General features: G+C 45.9%; 1 protein-coding gene across 3 annotated transcripts in view; it reads left to right on the forward strand.

Annotated features, from left to right (window-relative positions):
* LOC129838473 (proton myo-inositol cotransporter-like) overlaps positions 1–18,802 on the forward strand; it is an 83,973-nt gene that overhangs the window by 14,870 nt on the left and 50,301 nt on the right. For 2 of the 3 annotated variants that reach the window (XM_055905453.1, XM_055905452.1), the window contains exon 3: positions 5,584–5,792. The exons of the other annotated variant lie outside the window; for it this stretch is intronic. In XM_055905453.1, coding sequence (XP_055761428.1) covers positions 5,584–5,792 — 209 coding nt within the window. The remainder of the gene's footprint in view (positions 1–5,583; positions 5,793–18,802) is intronic. 3 annotated transcript variants of the gene reach the window in all.

The following is an 18,802-nucleotide window of genomic DNA, read 5'->3' on the forward strand; positions in this document are numbered from 1 at the left end:
TAAAATAAAGTGGTGTTCCTAACTGACCTAAGACAGGGAATCTTTACACAGATTAAATGTCAGGAATTGTGAAAAACTGAGTTTAAATGTATTTGGCTAAGGTGTATGTAAACTTCCGACTTCAACTGTATATATATTCCTTTATTATTTTCCCCTAACCTTACCATCCTCTCCTAATTAGAGTAAACTAATGGACAACAACACGTAGGCTTCTACTTCCAGCTTATACATACTATATAAACTCTGCAAAAAAAGAAATGTTCCTTTTTTAGGATGCTGTCTTTCAAAGATAATTCATAAAAATCCAATTAACTTCACAGATCTTCATTATAAAGGGTTTGACACTGTTTCCCATGCATGAACAATTAATGAACATGCACCTGTGGAACAGTCGTTAAGACACTAACAGCTTACAGACGGTTGGCAATTAAGGTCACAGTTATGAAAACTTAGGAAACTAAAGAGGCCTTTCTCCTGACTCTAAAAAACACCAAAAGAAAGATGCCCAGGGTCCCTGCTCATCTGCATGAATTTGCCATGCTGCAAGGAGGCATGAGGACTGCAGATGTGGCCAGGGCAATAAATTGTAATGTCAGTACTGTGAGACGCCTAAGACACCGCTACAGGGAGACAGGGTGGACAGCTGATCGTCCTCGCAGTGGCAGACCACGTGTAACAACACCTGCACAGGATCGGTACATCCGAACATCACACCTGCGGGACAGGTACAGGATGGCAACAACAACTGCACGAGTTACACCAGGAACGCACAATCCCTCCATCAGTGCTCAGACTGTCCACAATAGGCTGAAACAGTCTGGACTGAGGGCTTGTAGGCCTGTTGTAAGGCAGGTCCTCACCAGACATCACCGGCAACAACGTCGCCTATGGGCACAAACCCACCGTCACTGGACCAGACAGGACTGGCAAAAAGTGCTCTTCACTGACGAGTCGCGGTTTTGTCTCACCAGGGGTGATGGTCGGATTCACGTTTATTGTCAAAGGAATGAGCTTTACACCGAGGCCTGTACTCTGGAGCGGGATCGATTTGGAGGTGGAGGGTCCGTCATGGTCTGGGGCGGTGTGTCACAGCATCATCGGACTGAGCTTGTTGTCATTGCAGGCAATCTCAACGCTGTGCGTTACAAGGAAGACATCCTCCTCCCTCATGTGGTACCCTTCCTGCAGGCTCATCCTGACATGAACCTCCAGCATGACAATGCCACCAGCCATACTGCTCGTTCTGTGCGTGATTTCCTGAAAGACAGGAATGTCAGTGTTCTGCCATGTCCAGCGAAGAGCCCGGATCTCAATTCCATTGAGCACGTCTGGGACCTGTTGTATCGGAGGGTAACGGCTAGGGCCATTCCCCCCAGAAATGTCCGGGAACTTGCAGGTGCCTTGGTGGAAGAGTGGGGTAACATCTCACAGCAAGAACTGGCAAATCTGGTGCAGTCCATGAGGAGGAGATGCTCTGCAGTACTTAATGCAGCTGGTGGCTACACCAGATACCGACTGTTACTTTTGATCTTGACCCCCCGCCTTTGTTCAGGGACACATTATTCCATTTCTGTTAGTCACATGTCTGTGGAACTTGCTCAGTTTATGTCTCAGTTGTTGAATCTGTTATCATACAAATATTTACACATGTTACGTTTGCTGAAAATTAACACAGTTGTCAATGAGAGGACGTTTCTTTTTTTGCTGAGTTTACATTTTACGGTCACAGTATATTTTACAATAGATGTCTTTTGTTTGTTTTTAATCCCACCCAGTAGCTAAGATGGGGAGAAGTATGTCCATAATAAAGCGTTCCGTTGCCTTCTTAACAACACTATCAACAAGGCAGGTCCTACAGGCCCTAGTTTTGTCGCACCTTGACTACTGTTAAGTCGTGTGGTCAGGTGCCACAAAAAAGTAAGCTAATATTAATAATATGCATGTCAATCTCTCCTGGCGATTGACTTCATCACTCCTTTTTATTTATGAGAGGCATTGACATGTTGAATGCACCGAGCTGTCTGTTTGAACTACTGGCACACAGCTCAGTGTATACAAAACACAACAAAAATCACGTTTTTGACTGCACTGGGCCTTTTAAGACCAATCTGCAAGTTTTGAATGCTCCCTCCCACTGCTCTTGTCACATTCCAACATATAGCGTTGACTTTCAACACACCACTGCTTTCAGTTGTTTATGCGTCATGTATACATCACGGGCATGGACACAGTGCTGCTAAATTTGTTTGTGTTTCGTTTCGCGTTTTCATATTCTAGTCTGTAACAAGGTTTCAGTGGGATATATCAGGTGTTAGGATGTGTTGTTGATTTCTGAGACAGACTGTATTGGGAATGATTCCAAGTGGTGTGCTAGCACAGACATTGAAATGTAGCCAACTAGTTTCATGAATTAAAAAACAAAAAAGATTCCTCCGTCTGTCATCTGTGAATCGTGTCACGTCAGATGGCAGGTCCAGTCTGGACGAGCAGGTCAGATCAGTGTAAATGTCAGCACCAGAGATGTGGATCCTCATCCTGCCTCCAGCTGATGCAACATTCAACATCAGTGCAGAGCAGGGATATGTTCAAAAAGATAACATCAGTTTATTGTTTTTGTAAATCTAAACGCTATATTGCCGTCTAATAAAATGTGCTTCGGCTAGGCTCAAACACAGCCTCCCACAGTTTTTAGCCATGAGTGTCACTGGCTCATAAAGTGAGTATTGGTTTGTCTTGCTATAGGTCATTATTCAGAACAGCTCCCTTGAACTTGCCACAAGTGCTGGGTTTATTTCAATGTCTCTAAAAGCCATAGGTGTCAGCGTGTGTCCTTGCGTTGTTCTTTTTTTTTTTTTTTTTTACTGATTTGACAAGTTGCGTTTTTGTGCCAACTCTGAGTCCTTGAAAGTTGAGTTTTAATGATGTGCTCTGCTCTGTGGCAGACTTCTATTTGACAGTCAACCCTGTGAAGCCTTTTGAAAAATGTTCAATGACAAAACAGAGTTGTTACGTTAGGCTATCGTTCACAGTGTTGTCAGCCTGGTAATGATTTGATGTGGGGCCTGAGAAATCAAATCAAATCAAATTTTATTTGTCAGATGCTTCGTAAACAACAGCTGTAGATTAAGCGTGAAATGCTTACTTACGGGTCCCTTTGCATTGTTGGAAAAGGACCCATAAGTAAGTATTTCACTGTTAGTCTACACCTTGTTTACGTTGTTTACGCTTGATGAAGGCTGGGAGTGTAACACAGCGATTATGGGCGCATTCGAGCGGAGTGCTTTTGTCAAGACCTTGACCAACGTTGGTCACCGCCTTTCAAAGTGTGTGGCATTATGGGTATACAAATTCTCAGACTTACGACTACATGTCGACTGCATGACCTTCACGGCAACCATGTGATCATAGGTCATGAACCTTGGAGTGCAGTCGACCAGAAATGTCTGCAGTTGCTCCTCACCAATTGCAACTTGAAGTCAGAACCAAAGCATTGTGGGAGACAACCTTCTTTTGGTTTTCTTGGAAGCGAAAGGCAATACATGGTCCTAAATGGTTGATCATTGGTTATTATCAATACATGTTTACTGTTTATACATTTTAAGCATTTCGTTGGACGATGTATACCATGCTTATCCCGTACACACGACTAATAAAACTTGAATCTTGCATGTTTACTGTTTTGGGTGGGTGACTATTTAGACGTTAAATACATCTTCATCCTTACAATCAAATTCCATAAGCCTTCACGTGATCTAAATGCCTAACACAAATAAATGGAATATCCTACAATATAGCTGTAATGTTGTGTCCCCGTGTTATAGCTTATCATCTGTCTTGTCTCTAATATTGGTTATTGTCAGGGATTTCTACACTGGCAATTTTAAAGGCTTAATCTGTTTCCGGGAAACTGGCCCTTAATGAGCAAGTATCTCAGACACCAGTCGTGGGGTTAATACCAAGGTCATTTGACTGCTTGAAGTAGTGTTTACCTAGTAACTTATGTGAACTGATGTACATGTCGTTTAATTCTTTTCATATTGTTTATCCAGCATGTAAACTGATGTACAGTACGGTACAGGAAGTGTTTTGTCCTGTGTGTGATTGAATCAAATTCTGTTCTTTACATGCTTACTGACAAAAGCATCATAAAGGTTGAGAATTTAAGAATTACACTCCAGGCTGTAGTGATGCTGACCCACAATCAATTACCATATTGTAAGACTCATGCGAGTTTCAGTAAACATGCACGTTTCATTTAATCAATTCTGTTACAATTCCATGTTTCACAATCACACATAATAATGAGGAAGGTACAAGGGCATGAAGTAATGGCAAACAACAGAGCATATCCCATGTGCTGAAAATAATAAATATAAGTTTTAGTAGCCTACCTGGTTATATTTTGAGAAAACCATCACAGAAATACAAAACAAAGCTTGTGAATTTCTGCAGTTGCTCCTCACCAATTTCAACTTGAAGTCAGAACCAAAGCATTGTGTGAGTATCTAATTTCCTTATCATCAGGATAATAATTCCTTGGACCATGTTAATCATGTTCAGCATTGTGTAGGAGAAGTGGCATTTCGATAGGATTCACTTCATCGGCAATAACGAAGGTGAATGCCATGTCTGCCATTGTTAAGTTTCCTGGAAACAGCAGAAGTTGTACCTTCCTCAAACTTAATAATTATCATAAAAAACAAACGTCATTACCATAACAATAAACTTAAAAGTGGGAAACAGTCACAGTATAATTGGCTTAAGAGCCAATGTGTATTCTTTAACATTTTAAAATAGTCCTCACTTATAAGAATGGGTAATTGTTTAAAAGTTGCTAGCTATCCCATAAAGCCATCACCGAAAACACATATTTTCATCTTCAGTTGGTCTTTGGTAACTACCTGTTTTATTGCCAACGTTTGGAACATTTTAAAGAATGCGGAATCCGTCTCGCAACAGAGCCTTCAACTGCAAGGGGGCGTTGCCATTCCACTCCGTTGTGGACCTTGCCATTGAAGAGCATGACATCCGGTGCAACGTAATGGAGCGTTTATGGGTAATGTGAATGAGGCTAAAGTAGACTATAGACGTTAATGCTGGAATATTGCTACATTGTGGGAGGCAACCTGTCAGTGGTTGCCTCCCACAATGCTGCTATGCTCCTGCTATGCTCCAGCTCATGGGGTTTCTCATCCCTCCCCCTCTCAGATGAACAGCTTATTTATCTCTATGTCTCTCCCCTCTCTCTCTCGTCCTCCCTTTTTCCATCCCTCACCTCCACCGCGTCTCCCCCCTCTCTACCTATCTTCTCCTCCTCCCGTTCACCAGGTATACTTTATGTTGGGTGTAAAGGTGGTTCCTGTTGTGCTGTAGTTCATGGAGTTTCTCCTCTCAAAGATGAAACAGCTAATATATTGAATACCCCTCGTTACCCCCTTCCTGCCAGTGGTCCCTGCTGTACTCAGGTTCATGGGGTTCCTCATTTTGCAAGAGAGTCACTCTCACAGATGAAACAACTCATATATTGCTCTCTCCATCTCTCTCTCTCCCCCCCTCACCGCCCCCCTCCCTCCCCCTCTCCAGGTATATGCTGGGTCTGTCGGTGGTCCCTGCGGTGCTCCAGTTCGTGGGGTTTCTGTTCCTGCCAGAGAGCCCCCGCTGGCTGATCCAGAAAGGCCTTACCCAGAAGGCCCGGCGCGTGCTCAGCCAGATTAGAGGCAATCAGAACATTGACGAGGAGTACGACAGCATCAAGAACAGCATCGAGGAGGAGGAGAAAGACTGCGGAGGAGGTGAGAGGGGAGCAGGAGGCTCAGCAGAAAGACACACATGCATGAATGAATGCGTCAACGAACACGCACACACACACAGGGAGAGGAGTGGCCCATGTGCCCACTGTCTGTCTCTCTCTCTTTCTCTCTGCTCTCTGCGCTCAGACGAGAAAGCTTTATCAGCTGTTATATCATCTCGGTGTTACACTCCCATGATGTGGGACGAAACAGTTAGCCTCTTCTGAGAACATTGACCTCTTCTGAGAATCACAAAACAGCACTAAAAGTCCGTCTGTCAGAGCCGGCGACTCAGAATAGACTGAGTCGCCTGGCGAGACCAAGGACATTGCAGAAATGTTTTCTATGTTTTTCTATGAACATTTTCTGAAAGAAGCTTATTTACGGTAGTCACTGTGTCTCCATTGAAGGTCAGTGCTAAAGTGAATGTATATGTGTGAGTGTTTGGAAATATATGGGTCAAGGCATGGTCATAGACCCAGGCACTGACTCAAACTCAATGAAACCACCATACATGATAAACTGCATTAATCCACTTGTTGACATGAATAGCTGATATACACATATATCGAAAGTAGCCTATATGGACAACCGATGGTTAGATGAATGAGTGTTCTGTACTGCATTATCAAGTCAATGACATTGTATACAGTAAGGTCAGTCCAGCCATCAGCGCGTGTATTAGCTCTTATTATTCCAATGACACCAAGCCATCTCCTGAAAAGAAAAGAGAGGGAAAATAAAGCAGAGGGAGAGGTAAACATGCATCATTCCTTTGTTCTGTAATTAACCCTTCCTGACAGTCCTACAGAAAACACTAACCTGTAATTGAGTACCTCATGCTGGGATTGGTCCATAACGGGGAGCCTCAGCCAATCAGAGTGCTAGAGTGTGGTCAGTGGGGCCACAATCCAAGAACAAAATACCCCCCTGGCAATAAATTGTAACTCTGATCATTGTTGGGTGTTGGGGGGATAGGCTCACACCTGGGAAAACAAGTCCCTCCTTTGCCCCCTTGCTCCCTGACATCCCTGTTTCCATGGTAACCTCATCCCTTTCTCCCTCTTTCTCTCCCTGTCTCCATCACCTCTGATGGAATGATAGTGAGTGTCACTCTAACCACCCAAACACAGCCAGGATTAAAGAGCAATAATAATCACAATGACACATACAAAGTGACAGGGCAACACAACGGCAACAACAACAACATCACAACATAGTCATATCTGTAGCAGTCAATTCTCTCTGGATGAAAGGACAATATATTACAGAGACACGGGGTGACAGAGCAACAAAACATCAACAACACAACTAACAACAACAGCTGTATCTGTCACTGCTCTCTGATCTCTGATTCACTGTCTTATAGTATATCTTATTAAAGCATTGGGCTATCATCTCTGGTGTAGAATATGTTAGAAATGCTAGTCATGTATGAATTTCCTGTGATCTTATTGCTACTAAGATAATCTTTCATCCAAGATAAAATCATTTCAGGAAAGATGCTCTTAATCCTATACGAAGCTTCCAGGAAACCTACCCCAGGTTTTTATTCAGGCCTACTGATCTGATTATATCTACATAGATTAACCTCCTTTACCTGGCGTATACGGCTGGGAGCAAGCCTATTGCCAGTCAACATGATAATGTTTTCCTCTTTAAAAGAGTGTTTTATCTCAGTGTTAGTTAGACACCGTAGTAGTCTAATAGGGTGAAGGACCTTCACACACAGTAAGTCAGACACAAAGGTAATTAAAGTAACAGAAGAGGCACCGTGCTTCTCAAAGCTGTTTCCTTTGTGATAATGAGCTCCGTGTGACTGTAGGGCAGCGTGCTTCTAGCTCATAGGCAACTTTGCAGTATTTTCATTTTTTGTGTTATTAGCTCAGAAATGTTTTGGTGTTATTACAAACATCCGGAAAGAACTTTTGGATATCAGGGCGGCAGTAACTCACCAGCATTACCAGCATTACGACCAGGAATACGACTTTCCCGAATCGGATCCTTTGTTTGTACCCCCCAGGGCAACTGAACTGATTCCAGAGGCTGATCCAAAACTCTGCCGACGGAGAAGAGGTATTCAGAGTGGACTTCTAGTCCGACTCAGGAGGCGCGCACACCACCCACTGCTTCCGAGTATATTACTCGCTAATGTTCAGTCTCTGGATAATACATATGATGAGCTCAGGGTGAGGATTTCCTTCCAGAGAGACATCAGGGATTGTAACATACTCTGTTTCATGGAAATATGGCTCTCGGGATGTACAGCCTGAGTCTGTACAGCCAGTTGGGTTCTCAGTTCATTGAGCAGACAGGAATAAATATCTCTCCGGGAAGAAGAAGGGCGGGGGTGTATGTTTCATGATAAACTACTCATGGTGTGATTGTGATAACATACAGGAACTCAAGTATTTTTGTCCACTTGACCTAGAATACCTCACAATCAAATGCAGACCGTATTACCTCCAAAGAGAATTCTCTTCGGTTATAGTCACAGCCGTGTTTATTCCCCCTCAAGCCGATACCACGACAGCTACTGCTACTCCAACTTCTGGGATGCCTACTAGGACCTCCCCCTCCCTCCCTTCGGCAAATCTAATCATGACTCCATTTGGCTCCTCCCTTCCTGTCGGCAGAAACTCAAACAGGAAGTACCCGTGTTAAGCACTATTCAATGCTGGTCTGACCAATCGGAATCCAAGCTTCAAGATTGTTTTGATCACGTGGACTGGGATATGTTCCGGGTAGCCTCCGAGTATAACCGTGACGAATACACTGACACAGTGACTGAGTTTATCAGAAAGTGTATAGGAGATGTTGTACCCACTGTGACTATTTAAACCTACCCTATCCAGAAACCATGGATAGATGGCAGCATTTGCACAAAACTGAAAGTGCGAACCACCGCATTTAACGATGGCAAGGTGACTGGGAATATGGCTGAATAGAAACAGTGCAGTTATTCCTTCTGTGAGGCAATCAAACAGGCAAAACGTCATATAGAGACAAAGTGGAGTTGCAATTCAACTGCTCAGACACAAGATCTATGTGGCAGGGTCTACAGACAATCATAGACTACAAACAGAAAACCAGCCACATCACGGACACTGACGTTTTGCTTCCGGACAAGCTAAACACCTTATTCGCCCACTTTGAGGATAACACAGTGCCTCCGACACGGCCTGCTACCAAGGACTGTGGGTTATCCTTCTCCATGGCCAACGTGAGTAAGACATTAACCCTTGCAAGGCTGCCGGCATCCCTAGCTACATCCTCAGAGCATGCGCAGACCAGCTGGCTGAAGTGTTTATGGACATATTCAATCTCTCCCTATCCCAGTCTGCTGTCCCCACATGCTTCAAGATGTCCACCATTGTTCCTGTACCCAAGAAAGCAAAGGTAACTGAACTAAATGACTATTGCCCCATAGCACTCACTTCTGTCATCATGAAGTGCTTTGAGAGACTAGTCAAGGATCATATCACCTCTACCTTACCTGACACCCTAGACCCACTTCAATGTGCTTACCACCCCAAAAGATCCACAGACAATGCAATCGCCATCGCACTGCACACTGCCCTATCCCATCTGGACAAGAGGAATACCTATGTAAGAATGCTGTTCATTGACTATAGCTCAGCATTCAACACCATAGTACCCTCCGAGCTCATCATTAAGCTTGAGGCCCTGGGTCTAAACCCCGCCTTGTGCAATTGGGTCCTGGACTTCCTGACGGGCCTCCCCCAGGTGGTGAAGATAGGAAACAACACCTCCACTTCGCTAATCCTCAGCCCCACAAGGGTGCGTGCTCAGACCCCTCCTGTACTCCCTGTTCACCCATGACTGCATAGCCACGCATGCCTCCAACTCAATCATCAAGTTTGCAGACAACAGTAGTAGGCCTGATTACCAACAATGACGAGCCAGCCTACAGGGAAGAGGTGAGGGTCCTGGGAGTGTGGTGCCAGGAAAATAACCTCTCACTCACAACGTCAACAAAACAAAGCAGCTGATCGTGGACTTCAAGAAACAGCACAGGGAGCCCCCCCCACCCCCCCCCATCCACATCGACACTGCCGCAGTGGAGAAGGTGGAACACTTCAAGTTCCTCGGAATACACATCACTGACAAACTGAAATGGTCCACCCACACAGACAGTGTGTGTCTGACTCAGGAGACTGAACATTTTTGGTTTGGCACCTAAAACCATCACAAACCTTTACATATGCGCAATTGAGAGCATCCTGTCGGGCTGTAACACAGCCTGGTACGGCAACTGCACCGCCCACAACCGCAGGGTTCTCCAGAGGGTGGTGCGGTCTGCCCAACGCATCACCGGAGGCAAACTACTTGCCCTCCAGGACACCTACAGCACCCGATGTCACAGGAAGGCCTAAAAGATCCTCAAGGATAACAACCACCTGAGCCACTGCCTGTTCACCCCACTATCATCCAGAAGGCGAGGTCAGTACAGGTGCATCAAAGCTGGGACCGAGAGACTGAAAAACAGCTGCTATCTCAAAGCCATCAGACTGTTAAATAGCCGTCACTAGCACATTAGAGGCTGCTGCCCTATGTACATAGACTTGAAATCGCTGTCCACTTCAATAAAGGAACCCTAGTCACTTTAATAATATTTACATATCTTGCATTACTCATCTCATATGTATATACTGTATTCTATTCTACTGTATTTTAGTCTATGCCGCTCTGACATTGCTCGTCCAAATATTGATATATTCTTAATTCCATTCCTTTACTTTAGATGTGTGTATAGCGTGTATTGTGAAATTGTTATATATTACTGCACTGTTGGAGCTAGAAACACAAGCATTTCACTACACCCGCAATAACATCTGCTAAACACATGTACGTGACCAATAAAATTGGATTTGACTTGAGAACGACAGCCTCTGAGCTACTCACTGACCCTGGATGATTGGTCTTTTATATTACTGAGTTCCAGACATGAGAAGATTCAATGTATTTTGAAAGATTGATGGGTCTATGGCAGGGGTCGGGAACCTTTTTGACTAAGAGAGCCATGAAAGCAAAACATTTGGAAATGTATTTCAGTGAGAGCCATATAATATATTTTAAAAGTGAATTCAACTAAATGTCAGTATAATAAGCTTCTGAATTTGTCGAAGTGCCGCTTTACATTCGACCGTTTCATCGATGTAATTTTGTCATTGCAAATTAGACACACCGCAGAACCTGCTCTCTCCACAAAGGCGAATTCTTCGGTCCATTCGTCCTGAAATGTACGATACTCGTCATCTTTTTTTCTTTTCGCCATCTTCTTCGTCGAAGGGTTAGCTTTGAGCTAATGACCGAGCAGACTGATTCAAAAGGAGGCGTTTACCTGTTTAACCTAGCAACGGCCAACGTAGGCCAGTATCATTTAATTAAAATAATGGACAATTGCTCCTGCAGCCCTGAACAGGACATGAGCAGTGAAAAATTGATGGATGGATTAAAACAAGGGAGAATAGGCCTCCCGGGTGGCGCAGTGGTCCTGGGTGGCGTCCGGGTTATTGAGGGTTTGGCCGGTAGGGATATCCTTGTCTCATCGCGCTCCAGCGACTCAGGTGGTGGGCCGGGCGCAGTGCGCGCTAACCGAGGGGGGCGGGTGCACGGTGTTTCCTCCGACACATTGGTGCGGCTGGCTTCCGGGTTGGAGGCCCGCTGTGTTAAGAAGCAGTGCGGCTTGGTTGGGTTGTGCTTCGGAGGACGCATGGCTTTCGACCTTCGTCTCTCCCGAGCCCGTACGGGAGTTGTAGCGATGAGACAAGATAGTAATTACTAGCGATTGGATACCACGAAAATTGGGGTGAAAAGGGGAGAAAAAAATAAAACAAATTTAAAAAAAAGTGAGAATATTTTGTTTTATCTGCGAGCCAGATACAATCATCAAAAGAGCCACACCTGGCTTGGGAGCCATAGGTTCCCGACCCCTGGTCTATGGGGTAATTCTGGGAGAAGTGAGTGAAAGCGTGGTTATTGTGCGTGTATCCACATGTGTGCCTCTCTCTGTGTGTGTGTGTGTGTGTGTGTGTGTGTGTGTGTGTGTGGGTGTGCTGTTTTGATGTGCAGCGGCTGTGTGATCAAGACTATATGTTGATTTGGAGAGAGAGGCAGAGGAGCTGTTTGAGCCCCTAATGATACCAACCACAGGACTGATACTAACAACACAACACACTAGTCAATGGACTCTGATTACTGTGTTCTTAGAGAGGCGAGAGGGCGGGGGTTAAAAGATTGAGAGAAATAGAAAAGGGGGAGAAGAAAGAGAGTGAGAGTGATAGACAACTGAGAGAGAACTTCTCTCCCTAGCTGGAAGAGAGTCTGTTAAGAAATAATGAGCTTACGTGTTTTGACAACCAGCGAAACATGAGTTATTGACATGTGATTTGATGTCCTTTATATAGCCTGCACTCTTACACGGAACCCAAACCAGCTGCGCGCATGCGCCATAGTGCATAAATGTATTTTGTCCCCCCACACCAAACGAGATCACGACACACAGGTTAAAATATCAAAACAAACTCTGAACCAATTATATTAATTTGGGGACAGGTCGAAAAGCATTAAACATTTATGGCAATTTAGCTAGCTAGCTTGCACTTGCTAGCTAATTTGTCCTATTTAGCTAGCTTGCTGTTGCTAGCTAATTTGTCCTGAGGTATAAACATTGAGTTTTTATTTTACCTGAAATGCACAAGGTCCTCTACTCCACCAATTAATCCACTCAAAACGGTCAACCGAATCATTTCTAGTCATCTCTCCTCATTTCCGCCACTGACCTCGTTCGTCTTTCAGTCACCCACAAGGGTATAACCAATGAGGAGATGGCACGTGGGTATCTGCTTCTATAAACCAATGAGGAGATGTGTCACAAATAGAACTGACTTCTATTTTAGCCCTTGGCAACGCAGACACTCGTTGGCGCACGCGAGCAGTGTGGGTGCAATAATTGAATAATATAGATGACTACATTTATTTTGCCAGCGGTGTAGTCAGCCTGTTAGAAAAAAGGGTCCCAAAATGGTTCTTCGGCTGTCCCCATAGGATAACCCTTTTTGGTTCCAGGTAGAACTCTTTTGGATTTATTTAACTTTTATTTAAGTAGGCAAGTTCCATGTAGAACCCTCTGTGTAAAGGGTTTAACATGGTATCATGACACAAGGCGAGACCCAGATGCAGACACAGGAGGCAGATGGTTGGAGTCTTACAATATTTATTAATCCAATAGGGTAAGGCAAGAGAATGGCTGTGGACAGGCAAAAGGGTCAAAACCAGATCAGAGTCCAAAAGGTACTGAAGGGCAGGCAGAATCAAGGTCAGAGCAGGCAGGAAAGTAGTCCAGAGTCAGGCAGGGGCCAAAACCGGGAAGAATATCAAAGAGAGAACGGGAAAAACACGCTTGTTGACTTGACTAACATGCAAGACGAATTGGCACAGAGAGACAGGAAACACAGCGATAAATCAACTGGGGAAAATAAGCGACACCTGGAGGGGTTGGAGACAATCACAAGGACAGGTGTGTGATCAGGGTGTGACAATACCCCCCCCCCCCCACACACACACCCACCTCCCTAGGGCGCATACCTGGCTGACTGAAGTGTCGGTGGTGGGAATCGGCGATGAGGGCCGGGTCCAAGAAGTCTTTAGCAGGGACCCAGCACCTCTCCTCCGGGCCATAACCCTCCCAGTCAACCAGGTATTGGAAACCCCTGCCCCGTGGTCGAACCTTCAGGAGGCATCTCAGCGTATACGCTGGCTGGCCACTGATAACCCAGGGGGGAGGGTTGGGCCTGGAGACAGAAGACAAACAACAGTGAGACACAGGCTTAATACTAGACACATGGAAGGTAGGGTGAATACGGAGGGTACGGGGTAACACAAGACGGACAGCAGTGGATCTCAGGACTCTGGAGAAGTGAAAAGGACCAATGAAATGAGGGGACAGTTTGCGGGACTCTACCCAAAGTGGCAGATCCCGAGTGGAAAGCCATACCCTCTGCCCAATGTGGTAGCGGGGACCTGGGGTCCGGTGATGGTCCGCTTGTCGACGATACCTGGAGTTGGTCTTGAGAATAGCCACCCTGGCACTTCTCGAGGTACGTCGATAGCGGCGGACAAACATCTGGGCCGAGGGTACACTGACCTCCTGCTCTTGTTCAGGGAAGAGTGGAGGCTGATACCCCATGGAGTATTCGAAAGGGGAGAGTCCCGTGGCAGAACTGGGAAGAGTGTTCCGGGCATACTCCACCCAGACCAGTTGACGGCTCCAGGTAGTGGGGTTGGTTGAGACCAGGCATCTTAAGGTGGTCTCCAGGTCTTGGTTGGCTCGCTCCGACTAACCGTTGGTTTGGGGATGGAATCCGGATGACAGGCTGGCCGATGACCCAATAAGGGTGCAGAACGCCTTCCAGAACTGAGATGAGAACCCCGATCGGAGACCATGTCTACCGGGACTCCATGGATCCGGAAGACATGCTGCACCATAAGCTGGGCAGTCTCCTTGGCAGAAGGTAGTTTGGGGAGAGGGATGAAATGATGGTGTTGCCATCAGACGGAGGGAGCCCAGTGACTAAGTCCAGAGATATATGAGACCAGGGACGATGAGGAACCGGTAGTGGCTGCAGGAGGCCAGAAGGAGCTTGCCGTGGAGTCTTGTTTTGAGCACACACAGTGCATGCGGTGATGAAGGCAGAGACGTCAGGGTCAGCCTGGGGGAATGAGCCACCCGGTACCGGAATGGGTTAGGGACAAACAGCCAGTTAGCCAGGCCCCCTTCAGGTCCAGGCTGGGAGCGTTGTGCCTTGAACCAGGTTCTCAATACCCCAATCCACAGTGGTAGCAAGGCATAAGGTAGGGAGAATGGTTTCGGAAGTCGAGGGTATGGCAGAGGAACTGCATAGACGGGAGAGAGCATCAGGCTTCACATTTTTAGACCCTGGACTGTAGGAAATGGTAAAGTTGAATCTGGTAAACAGGAGGGCCCACCGGGCCTGCCTGGAGTTAACCTCTCTAGGGTACGTGAGACGGTAGCGTCCCACCTCTTCAACAGCCAGTGAAACTGCAGGGCGCCAAATTCAAAACAACAGAAATCACAGAAATTAAAATTCCTCAAACATACATGTATTTTACACCATTTTAAAGATACACTTGTTGTAAATCCAGCCACAGTGTCCAATTTCAAAAAGGCTTTAAGACGAAAGCAAACCAAACGATTATGTTAGGTGAGTGCCGATTCACAGAATAACACAGCCATTTTTCCAGCCAAAGAGAGGATTCACAAAAAGCAGAAATATAGATAAAATTAATCACTAACATTTGATCATCTTCATCAGATGACACTCATAGGACTTCATGTTATACAATACATGTATGTTTTGTTCGGTTAAGTTCATATTGATATCCAAAAAACTGAGTTTACATTGGCGCCTTACGTTCAGAAGTTCCAAAATATCCTTTGATTTTGCAGAGAGCCACATCAATTTACAGAAATACTCATAATAAACATCGCTAAAAGATACAACTGTTATGCATGGAATTGTATATGCACTTCTCCTTAATGCAACCGCTGTGTCAGATTTCAAAAAAGCTTTACGGAAAAAGCAAACCATGCAATTATCAGAGTCGGCGCTCAGAGCCCAATCAAGACACAAATATATCCGCCATATTATGCAGTCAACAAAAGTCATAAATAGCATTATAAATCTTCTCTTACCTTTGCTGATCTTCGCCGGAATGCACTCCCAGGACTCCCGCTTCCACAAGAAATGTTCGTTTTGTTCGGTAATGTCCATCATTTATGTCCAAATAGTTACTTTTGTTAGCGTGTTTGGTAAACAAATCCAAAGTCACGAAGCGCGTTCACTAAAGGCAGACGAAATGTCAAAACGTTCCGTAACAGTCAGTAGAAACATGTCAAACGATGTATTGAATCAATCTTTAGGATGTTTTTAACATAAATCTTCAATAATGTTCCAACCGGAGAATTCCATTGTCTTCAGAAGTGCGATGGAACAGAGCTCCCTCTCATGTAAAAGTGCATGGTCAGAGCATGGTCAGCTCATGGCAGACCTTACTCATTCCCTTCTCCTTCGGCCCCACTTCACAGTAGAAGCATCAGACAAGGTTCTAAAGGCTGTTGACATCTAGTGGAAGCCTTAGGAAGTGCAACATTACCAATATCCCACTGTATCTTCAATAGGAGCTGAGTTGAAAATCCACCAACCTCAGATTTCCCACTTCCTGGTTGGATTTTTTCTCAGGTTTTTGCCTGCCATATGAGTTCTGTTATACTCACAGACATCATTCAAACAGTTTTAGAAACTTCAGTGTTTTCTATCCAAATCTACTAATAATATGCATATTCTAGCTTTTATGGCTTTGTAGCAGGCCGTTTACTCTGGGCATGCTTTTCATCCGGACGTGAAAATACTGCCCCCTACCCCAAAGAAGGGTAGGCACTTGGCTGAATGGAGATATTCCAAGTTATAGTCAGTCCAGACCAGGAATAGCTGTTCTGCTCCTTCCAGCCAGTGCCGCCACTCCTCCAATGCCATCTTCACCGCCAGGAGTTCTCGGTTGCCAACATCGTAGTTCCTCTCAGCGAGATTGAGGTGATGGGACAAGAAGGCACAGGGATGAAGCTTCTGGTCCTGGGCAGATCGCTGGGACAGGATGGCCCCCACTCCAACATCTGAAGCATCCACTTCCACCACAAATTGGCGCGAGGGGTCCGGATAGATGAGGATGGGTGCTGTTGTGAACTGATGCTTCAGGTCCACAAAAGGCTTTGTCGACAGCTGGAGACCAATTGAGTGCCGAGAGGGGGGCCGCCAGGGTGCTGTAATCCCAAATGAAACGGCGGTAGAAGTTTGCAAAACTAGGAAACCGTTGCAACTGCACTCTGGACATTAGTTGAGGCCAATCCACCACTGCTTTCACCTTTCCAGGATCCATCTGAACGTTGCCCTCAGCAACGACACATCCCAGAAAGGTGATAGAAGAGCGGTGGAACTCACTTCTCGGCTTTCACGAACAACGGTTCTCCAGGAGGCGCTGAAGAACCTGTCTGACATGGAGTACATGTTCTTAGGCAGATCTGGGAAAAAAACAGGATGGCGTCCAGGTAGAAGAACACAACCCGCTTTAGCATGTCCCGAAGCACATCATTGACTAAAGCCTGGAAGACAGCGGGGGCGTTGGTGAGTCCAAATGGCATGTCCTGCTCCTCATAATGTCCACTGGCTGGCTGTCTTCCACTCATCCCCCTCGCGTATCCGATCCAGGTGGTAGGCATTCTGAAGGTCCAACTTGGAAAACATGGTAGCCCCCTGGAGAGGTTCAAACGCCAAGGAGAGAAAGTGGGTAACGATTTTTGACAGTGATATCGTTAAGTCCCCGGTAGTCAATGCACGGGCTTTGTCCTTCTCCACAAAGTAAAACCCTGCGCCGGCAGGAGATGCAGACGGACGGACGGCCCCAGTGGCCAGAGACTTTTCTATGTACTCCTCCATAGCTTTGGTCTCTGGTCCAGACAGAGAATACAACCGACCCCGAGGTGGTGTAGTGCCTGGGAGAAGGTCAATGGCACAATCATAAGGACGGTGCAGGGGAAGGGAAGTAGCACGTGCCTTGCTGAACACTTCCAGGAGGTCATGGTATTCCGTGGGGATAACAGAGACATCCACAGTCTTGCTAACCTCCTGAGGAAGATGACTTGAGAATGTATGTGCTGCTTGAAGGCAGTGGGAATGGCAAAATGGGCTTCAACCCAGGATGGAGCTTGTGGCCCAGTCAATCACAGGATTGTGCTTTTGGAGCCAGGAAAATCCCAAAACAACCGGAACATGGGGAGATGCAATGAGGAGGAACTGTACGGTCTCACTGTGGTTACCAGAAACCCATAATTGAACGGGCACGGTACTATGGGTGACTTCCCCTATAGAGCGGCCGTCCAGTGCCCTAGCATCCGTGGGGACAGAGAGAGGCTGAGAGGGAATACCAAGCTCCGAAGCAATAGTGGCATCCATAAAACTTTCATCAGCCCCAGAGTCAATGAGCACTCTGAGAGACTTAGATTGGTCTCCCCACAGCACAAGCACAAAAAGGGTGTGTGGGTGATGGGAATTAGGGAACTCCCAGTCTGACTCACCATAGTACTGGTACCCACTAGGGACAAGGGTTTTCTAATAGGGCAGGTAGCTATAACATGTTCTGTCCCTCCACAGTACAGACAACAGTTATTATTCATCCTCCGTGAGCACTCCCAAACTGATAGCCTAGTTCTTCCCAACTGCATAGGCTCAGGAGTATCTGACTCACCCGTCATAGATTCACGAGAGAGCTCGGGTGGCTTCGACTCCTCTTGGAAGAGCTGCCTTCGGAAACTTCCGGATTCCATAGGAGGTGAACGCACCATATCGAGTGCACGAGTGTGCCCGAGACCAGACCTCTTCTCACTCTTGCGTTCCCTTAGGCGTCCATCAATTTGAATGGTTAAGACGATAAGGGAGTCGAGACCCACCGGCAATTCCCAAGCAGCTAGCTCATCCTTTACCTCCTCAGATAATTCATGCAGAAAAGTATCGAAAAGAGACTCCGGATTCCAGGCACTCTGGAAGTCTGCCACACTACGGGAGTTTTGACGTAAGTCAAGCAGTATGCTGGCCGCCTTTCTCCCGGATACCGGAGAATCAAAAACTTCTCACCTCTGCCATGAATTCCTCCAAATGACAGATTGTTGTTCACAAACTGTCGTAGCCCAGGAGAGCACCCTTCCCGACATTAGTGTAATTATATATGCTATCTTCGATTGGTCTGAAGAAAACGAAGATGGCTGTAGCTCAAAAATAAGCGAGCACTGAGAAAGAAAACCCCGGCAGGTACCAGGATTCCCCGAATATCGCTCTGGAGGAGGTCAGCAGGGTTCACGGGGAGTCAGGATAGGCTGTACAAACTCACTACAGATAGGGAAAAAATGACTGGGTGAT

Source organism: Salvelinus fontinalis, chromosome 39 (assembly GCF_029448725.1).
Source record: "Salvelinus fontinalis isolate EN_2023a chromosome 39, ASM2944872v1, whole genome shotgun sequence".
Lineage (NCBI taxonomy): Eukaryota > Metazoa > Chordata > Actinopteri > Salmoniformes > Salmonidae > Salvelinus > Salvelinus fontinalis.